The 9125-nt window shown below is 43.2% G+C and overlaps 1 protein-coding gene across 1 annotated transcript in view; it reads right to left on the reverse strand.

Annotated features, from left to right (window-relative positions):
* The window catches only part of LOC130073536 (NHL repeat-containing protein 3-like), a 114405-nt gene extending 107054 nt beyond the window's left edge, over positions 1 to 7351 (reverse strand). The window contains exon 1 of the mRNA XM_056239006.1: positions 6955 to 7351. Within this exon, the coding sequence (XP_056094981.1) occupies positions 6955 to 7351 (397 nt within the window). The remainder of the gene's footprint in view (positions 1 to 6954) is intronic.
* Positions 7352 to 9125: the final 1774 nt, after the last annotated feature.

The raw sequence follows: 9125 nt of genomic DNA on the forward strand, positions 1-9125 counted from the left end.
ATTGTAAGTCGATGTACCATCACAAGAGACTTGGAAATATATTATGAAGGTTGAAAAGTAACCTAGTGCTGCTTTAATATTTGTCTATTTGAGGTTTGTTTGGTATATTGTGTTTTTTCAAGAATTAAAAAAACCTCTTACTCCAGGGGATCGTGTCAGTTATGTATGAAACCCTCGTTTCCTGAAGGAGGGAATGGAGACGTAGTCAACGTGTCGACTGATTGGGATCCAGCCAGGGAGCAAACGACTGAAGGGAACTTACTTAATCTTATCCTGTATTTTACAGAGTATGTGTATGTTTTGATTTGAGAACATGAATACAAATTTTTCTGCAGGATTCATGTGATTTTCAGGGACTGATGGTGCTGTTCTGGGGTTTATTTTCTCTCTCCAGTCAGAGTAGGTCATGTGCCGAATACAGAAAAACCTGTTAGACTACACACTCTTTTCTGAACACAAAGTTCAGTTCAACTGAAAGTGTTTTTCAGGCTGTGCCGTGAAGGAGAAAACATGATATATTAAAGTTAACGATGAACAAACGTCAAGACAGTAAGTACTTTCATTAAATATTTCAGTGCACTGGGACACATGAATTATATTTGCTTTCAAGGTGAAGTGAATGAGTGAAATTTAATATGACTTGCCTTATAGATTATTACATTATATATTTAACAGACTTAACATCATTCTCTGTGAGTGTCTATCGTTTGTTAACTGCCTGTTGAGAAAACAAAACATCCATGATAAAATATAAATAAAAAAATGACTGTGGGTGTTATGCAGACAGTGGATCTAAAAAAAAAAACCTGAAGAAACTAAACAAATAAATGATAGAAAAATATGAACAAACAAACAAAAAAACTTTAGAACAAAAACTTTAGCTTGCTATCAGAGCCGGTCCGAGCCTTTTGGGGGCCCTAAGCAGAATTTGATTTGGGGGCCCCTCCCACTACGCGGAGTCCCCTGTGCTTGACGATTATTGACACAAATATCACGCAATAATGATACATTATAAATTAATACAGTGAGGTTATGTATAAATACAAAATAAATACTTAATAAAAAATAGATAGCCTACTTAAATATTTTTTTTTAACTTTTACTTTACTCTTTTACTAACTCTTTGAAACTTCTTAATACAAACTGTCTCAAAACATATCAAATAAATTATTTGCTAAAATAATGACAACTGAGAAATCAAAAACATAATAAGAGCAAGGGTTCAACATTGACAATTATTGTTGAAAACTGTAAAAATAGTATTATTTCTCAACTGTCTCAATACAGTGTAACTGTCCACAAAATCTTTTTTTATTATTATTATTATTATTGTAACAGACTTTGTTAGATTGTACATGACAGAATCCAACAAAATCTGTTACTATAATACCGGTAATGATGTACTGGCACTCGTTGTATATGTGTGTGTATGCAATGTATTTTTCCCCTCTGGGCTTGCCGTAGATCGGAATGGTTCAATTGCTGCACAAAACATACCGTAAGTAATCATGCAAACATACTTTTATCTTGCTCTTTTTTCTCCTCCTGTCATTTTCTTCGTTCTATTTTCGGCACCTTTTTTGTGACATGCCTTAACATTACCGCGAGTCCGCGCCTATGCGCAGTTGCGCACGAATTGTCTATGCACGTGCGAGGTGTCTAGATATGCGCATGACTTAAACGATGGCAGACACAGCAGCAGTTGTAGGGAGGTATATTGATCATGAAATCAGAATTTTCTTGTCTTTAATTATTCATTCATATTAATTCAGTCATTTATGTCACTTGTTTAAACTTGTTTATCTAAAAAAATATTTTTCGATTTTTCGACTCGATTGGGGGGCCCCCTGGTGGCCAAGGGGCCCCAAGCAACCGCTAAGTTCACTTATGCCTCGGGCCGGCCCTGCTTGCTATGTTTTCTCAAAGTTCTGATCAAACGTTATTCCAGGGACGTCATCTACTCCATGATGTCATTACATAGAAAAGCATCTTCAAGTTTTTGTATTCTGTTGTTATATGTTATCACTTGTGTATTTTTTTAAGCATAAAAAAGGAAAGAATCTTCAAGTGCTTCAGGAAAGTTAACATGGTTTAAAGGGTTAGTTCACCCAAAAATGACATTTCTGTTGTTAATCATTCACCCACATATCGCTCCAACCCCGCAAGACAACCATTTATTTTCGGAACACAAATTAAGATCTTTTTAAAGGCATTAAACTATTCCACTTTTGGTGCTCCAGGGGTTAATTAACAATCTGCTGTGAAAGAAAATTGTAGCTGGATCTACTTCTCTCTGTGTCAGCGGTTTAAAATAATAGTCCGTATATAAACACGTATTATAGGCGTACCGTGGTGATTCAGCATAAGACCAAAAACACAGTGTGGCGAGCTGGACGAGGGCCCTGGGAGGACAGCTCTGTTTTGTGTGGCCAGCAGTCATCCACGAGGGGCTTCTGGCTTATACTTTCATTTGTATTTGTTTATTTATTTATTTATTATTAAGTCAAGTCAAGTCATCTTCATTTATATAGCGCTTTTAACAACGTAGATTGTTTTGATTTCCATTACACGAGAGTAGATGTTACAACTTCATGTTGATTTGTACTCGGCTTTCACCAAGATAACCACCAAGACACAGCTTTACAGTAACCTATACTTCGCCATCCATTTACGCTTCATTCCATATGGTGATGTGAATCTCCTTCTGTCTGGTGTTAACGGTTGAAGTGTATTTGGCACGTCAGCGCACACGACGGCTGCAACCATAATATTTTATTTGTGTATTTAATTTATACTTTTCTTTAGGTTTATGTTGTTTATTTATTCTGTTTGCTGCTATTTGGACTTGTCTATTTGAGGTTTGTTTGGTATTTTGTGTTTTTTCAAGAATTAAAAAAACCTCTTACTCCAGGGGATCGTGTCAGTTATGTATGAAACCCTCGTTTCCTGAAGGAGGGAATGGAGACGTAGTCAACGTGTCGACTGATTGGGATCCAGCCAGGGAGCAAACGACTGAAGGGAACTTACTTAATCTTACCCTGTATTTTACAGAGTATGTGTATGTTTTGATTTGAGAACATGAATACAAATTTTTCTGCAGGATTCATGTGATTTTCAGGGACTGATGGTGCTGTTCTGGGGTTTATTTTCTCTCTCCAGTCAGAGTAGGTCATGTGCCGAATACAGAAAAACCTGTTAGACTACACACTCTTTTCTGAACACAAAGTTCAGTTCAACTGAAAGTGTTTTTCAGGCTCTGCCGTGAAGGAGAAAACATGATATATTAACGTTAACGATGCACACACGACGGCTGCAACCAAAGTGCGGTCTCCCCAGTGGATCATCACAACCGTCTGGATTGAGCCGAGTAGGGGACATCTCTAGGGTCTTCAAGTGGGCACCTTCCGTCCTCAGTGTTTCGTCGACTAGCCCACGACACCTCAAGAGGGCTCGACAGTGACTCGAGAGCCACCCCCCTCAGACCACCACTTAACTCAGCCCAGCTTACTGACCTTGCTGACCTTTCAGCTTACTTTGCTCCGTCCTTGAAGTTCACATGTGACCTAACCACAGTCTCGCCGCAACCTGACCATACGCGCCAACCCGTTTGACTAAGCCTGTCGAGCCCCACTGGCGTGAAGAAGCTTCACAGAGATAAACATATAATTTAAGGTAAAAGAGAATGTTTTGGCTTTATAGCGGTTCTTGAATAATGTTATTTCCAGCTGAAGTTAGTTTTGATTGATTCACTTACGGTGAAATGATCATTTGTTATTAAATTAGGGTCCACTAAGACGACACCGTTCTCTCTAAACAGACTTTAAACGCGAATCTGTGGTAAACGCTGATGGCGTTCACATGCACATTAAGAATTGATTCTATAGTTATGTGTGTTTAAATATATGTGCGCAGGTTTGTAATTCCCTACAAACCATGCCTAAACAAACTACTTGTCTTGCCTATAAATTTGATACAGAATTTTATTTATTTTATCACTTTGAGGTAGGTGCGCAATCTGTAGAGTGGGAAAGGGATCCTCCATAGGGAGAGGATAGTTGACACTTCAGCACTGCATTGTCATCGGGTCCAGGCGAATCTCCTTCGTCAGATCTGGATACGGCCTGGATCCGGCAGGCTGCGGGAAAACCTTGGGATAAACAAAGACACTAAAATTAGTGTAGATGCAATTCTTCTTATGATGTAACGAGTACATCTGGATTTAAGGGAAGTGTTCCCAGTTCCGGCTGACCTAATCTATGCAGCCTAACATTGAATTATAGAAGTCGATAAAGTATTATGTGTATGCTAGGTCAAAGAGATGTGTTTTTAGTCTAGCTTTGAACTGACAGAGTGTGTCTGCTTCCCGGACAATGGTAGGAAGACTGTTCCAATGTTTTGGTGCTAAATAGGAAAAGGATCTACGGCTAGCAGTCGATTTTGATATTCTAGGTATTATCAACTGGCCGGAATTTTGAGATCGCAATAGACGTGAAGAACTACGATGCTTTAAGAGCTCGCTCAAGTCCTGGAGCTAAACCATTTAGTGCTTTGTAAGTAATCAGCAATATTTTAAAATGTATACGATGTTTAATAGGCAGCCAATGCAGTGTTGACAGAACCGGGCTAATATGGTCATATTTCCTGGTTCTGGTAAAAACTCGAGCGGCTGCGTTTTGGACCAGCTGTAGTTTGTTTATTAAGCGTGCAGGGCAACCACCCAGTAGAGCATTACAATAATCTAGTCTTAATGTCATGAACGCATTAACTAATTGTTCCGCATTTGTCAATGAGAGCATATGGCGTAATTTACATATTTTTCAGATGGAAAAATGCGGTTTTACAGATACAAGACACGTGACTTTCAAATGAAAGATTGGTATCAAAGAGCACACCCAGGTTCCTAACCGACGACGAAGACTATTATCGAGTTTGCAAAATTCTTCCTCTCCTATAGTTAAAAATAATCAAATTTTTCCTCAGGGAGACTACAATGCACTCCCTGATGCGATACTGTAGTAGACGGTTGCACAATTATAATTTTGTCCCTGATATTATCAATCTCATAAGTGAAGAAGTTCATAAAATCATTACTGCTGTGTTGCTTGGACACTTCTGGGCTTGAAGCTTTCTTTTTCGTTAGTTTAGCCACTGTTTCAAATAATTACCTGGGATGATGTTTATTTTCTTCTAATAGGGTTGAAAAATAAGCAGATCTGGCAGTTTTTAAGGCCTCTCTGTAAGCAGTCGAGCTCTCCTTCCATGAAATCCGAAATACCTTAATTTTGTTTTCTTCCAGTTGCGCTCCATTTTTCTGGCTGCTCTCTTAAGGGCCTGAGTGTGCTCGTTGTACCACGGCGTTGGACTATTTTCTTTAATCTTCTTTAAGTGCAACGGAGCAACTGCGTTTAAAGTGCTAGAAAAGAGAGAGTTAAAAATTTCTGTTGCAATATCAAGATTCATTGAATCATTCCTTCATTGAATCATTCCATCAATCAATCAATCAATCAATCAATCAATCAATCAATCAATCAATCAATCAATCACATTTTTAACCTTAGATGGCTTAGACGTTTTTTGGATTTCCAAATTTGGGGAACAGTCTCTACATGATGATATCTAGGTGAAAGAGTCTCGGAGTCTCTATGTGATGGGATTTATCTGACCTTGGTGATGCGAGGCCGCTAGCAGACGCTCGGTTTTGCCGGTCTGTCTGCTTCCTGACCTGAGCCCCAGATTGTCATGTTTTATCTCCTAGAGCCAAATTACTAGAGAGAAGAGCAGCACCAGCCCAGGAGGGATGAATACCATCTCTTTTCAACAGGTGATTTTTTTTATATCCATCCATCCATCTTCTTCTGCTTAACGCATCGGGTCGCGTTGTTTTATATGAAATCTTTAATATAGGGTTTCTTTTGTGTTTCATGATATTTGTGATTCTTCAGGAGTTTAACAGCATGTGTGTAGCTTCTTCTATTCAGATTTATTCAGCTAAATCATGAAGGTTGTTTAATTAACATTTCATTAGCCACGTTTCCACTGTCGGGCCAGTACGAGCCAGGGCTATAAACGGGCCTTGCCGGGCTAATAGCCTCGGGCCAGTAGCACCTGGCCTGCGTTTCCACTGTCGGGCCAGAAGCTCCACAGCGCTTCACTAAAACACGCCCGTAACATGCCTCTCTGGAACAACGTCACACTAACCCATCATTTCACCAACAAATGGAAGTTTTATCAGAAAACTAATCAGAAAGAAATCACAGGAAACAGCGTGCATTGCAAAACAGATCAGCGACCGTTGCTGGCATTTTTGTTCTTTACTTGAATATTTTAAACCCAAGCATCAATGTTTTACCACAGGTTTACAATAAAAAGTGATACATTGATCATGAATTAATGTATATCAAAATTGCACATTAGTCACACAGCAATAAGTTACCGTTAGGTTTCACAAAGAAAGAGGACACCGACACACTTACTTCTTCAGTCACGTCTGTTTTTGTTTATTTGGTAGCTAACCCTAACATATTTACATCACATTTAGAAAGAATTATCATTTCTACAAATATATGCCACCAAAAATACGACCTGAGGAGCTTTAGCACTCTCTCGACTCCCACTAGGCTACAGATACTTTCAGTCAGAGAAACAGAGGAAGCTCCCGAAAAAAACGTCTCAGGTTACGTATGTAACCCTGGTTCCCTGAGAGGGAACGAGACGCTGCGTTAAGACGCGGTGGGAACGCTCGGCGTTATTTGCGTCGTGAAGCACGTGTATAATCAGTCCAATGGAAAGACGAGACGTCATAGGCGGGTGACGTCATCGACCAGGAAGCTATAAAGCACCTCTGAAAACAGACCGCGACAGCTTCTGGAAAGTCTGAAGCACGTTGATCAGGGCATGCAGGAAGTATGGCAGGAGAACGCAGCGTCTCGTTCCCTCTCAGGGAACCAGGGTTACATACTGTGGTGAGCAGGACCACAGTGGGGAATCCGCGGTGCCATCGAGCATGGTGCGCGAGTCGCCGCCGCGGACCGGAGCCTGCTGCCGTCCGCCGTAGAAGGGGAGGAGCAGGGAGCGGGGGAGGAGCAGCCATGGACGCTCGAGGCGGGGCGCTGGGGTGAGTTGCCGGTGGGACGCCCGAGCTCGCCGCCGACCGCATGGGAATGGAGGGGCGGCCCTTCCGGGAGGGAGAGGAGGAGTCACCACCGCTTGCCGTGGGCCGGAGCCTGCTGTCATCCGCCAGTGAAGGGGAGGAGCAGGGAGCGGGGGACTCCTGCCGTCTGCCCAAGGCACCAGAGGAGCCGTCGCGGTCCACCGGGGGCGGGGGAGCGTCGAGGCGTCCACCGAGGGCCATCCAGCGTCGCCGCCGGGCACCGCGGAGGAGATCGCCCAGCTGGTGAGGGACAAGATGGCAGCGCGTTGTGGGAACCGGACCAAGTTTTTTTTCCCTCTCTCGATCTGTCGCTCCTCATGCTTCCGTCTCCGTTTCCCTCGGCTTGTCGATCCATAACCCCAGGGATTGCCGCCGCCGCCGGGGGGGGGAGTAGGCACAGTCTCGGGTGTACCCCCCGGCCTGTGAGGGGTGATGGGGGTATATGGTGAGCAGGATGGCCGAGGGACGTGAGAGAACGTCGCGAGGCCGGTGGTGCGATTGCTAATGAGCAGCACCTGTGAAGCACACCGGTCTCGCATCTCTCACGGAGGAGCGGAAGCATAAAGGGGGAGCGACGAAGTGTATGAGCGGGAGAGGAACAGGCCTGCTTTTGATTGTGTTTTGTTTTATTTTATTTTGGTAGCCAGCAGTTCCGTGAGGGACTGCTGGCAGGTATTGTGTTTATTTCATTTAAAATAAAGTTTTATTTTGATTGTCCGCCGGTTCCCGCCTCCTTCTTCCCTGAACATTGCTACACATACGTAACCTGAGACGTTCCCTTTCAAGGGAACTCGAGCTGCGTTAAGACGCGGTGGGAACCCCATACCCACTACGCCATAGTGACAAATGCCCGTTCTGTGTGAAGTCCCTGCGCACACTAAGAAGCAAGCAACCTAGCTCCGGGAGTGGAGAGGTCTAGGTCATAAAATCTGACGAAAGTATGCGGCGAGGACCAGCCTGCCGCATTACAAACATCTTGAAGGAAAACCCCCGAAATTAAAGCCTTAGAGGCAGCCATACTCCTAGTAGAATGAGCTTGGACAGCAAAAGGTGAAGGCTGTCCGGCCGCTTCATAAGCAAGTGAGATAGCCTCAACTACCCACTTGCTCATAATATGTTTAGATGCAGGGCAACCTATCTTAGGTGACAAATAATTGCTCTGATGTACGCCACAGAGCAGCTCTGAGGACATACGCATCCAAAGCCAGGGCATAACAGATTAAGTTTTTCCTGATCTGGGGTATTAAAGGTTGAGGACAGAAGGCCTGCAGCACAAATGACCCACACATTTAGTAGGGACCTAGAAATACAACCCGACCTGGGGTGAAGAAATACTATCACCATACCAGGTGCAAATCCAAGTACGTGCAGGCCTCAGCCTCATGTACCACAGAGAAGACAAATTTAAGGATCTCTCCTCAGAGATAACCCAGCAAAGAAACATTCACTACAGAAATCAAGTACTGTACCAACCGGGCAGAAACAAGATTCAGAAGGCATTCTCTGCACCAGGCAGAGAACAGTTTTCATATCAATGCATATTTAGTCTTCTCGTGGAGGGAGCTCTAGACTGGAGTATGGTCTCCGTGACCTCGGTCGAGAGTCTTGAATCTATGAGCTGGGCCCCCTCAGAGGCTGAGCCCACAGTATCCATAAATGCAGATGAGGGTGAAATATTGTATCCCATGAAACTCCCGGGAGCAAAGATATCGGGAAATGCGTACAGGTGTAGCATCAACCACACCTAATACATCACATCCAGTCCATGCGGAGCTGGATGCGTAAGGGAGAACCACATAGGGCTATGCGTTGTACAAACGATGCGAAAGGTCGACTTGAGTTTGATCGAAGTTCTCCCTAAGAAGCTCCACCACCACGGGGTGAAGTCTCCATTCCCTGGGCCACAGCCCCTGCCTCAACAGGATATCTGCTCTGATATACGAGACCATCAGTGTGTTGTCCGGAAGGACAAACA

The sequence above is a fragment of the Rhinichthys klamathensis genome, unplaced genomic scaffold (genome assembly GCF_029890125.1).
Source record: "Rhinichthys klamathensis goyatoka isolate OS25496 unplaced genomic scaffold, OSU_Roscu_1.1 h1tg000550l_1, whole genome shotgun sequence".
Taxonomy (NCBI): Eukaryota; Metazoa; Chordata; class Actinopteri; order Cypriniformes; family Leuciscidae; genus Rhinichthys; species Rhinichthys klamathensis.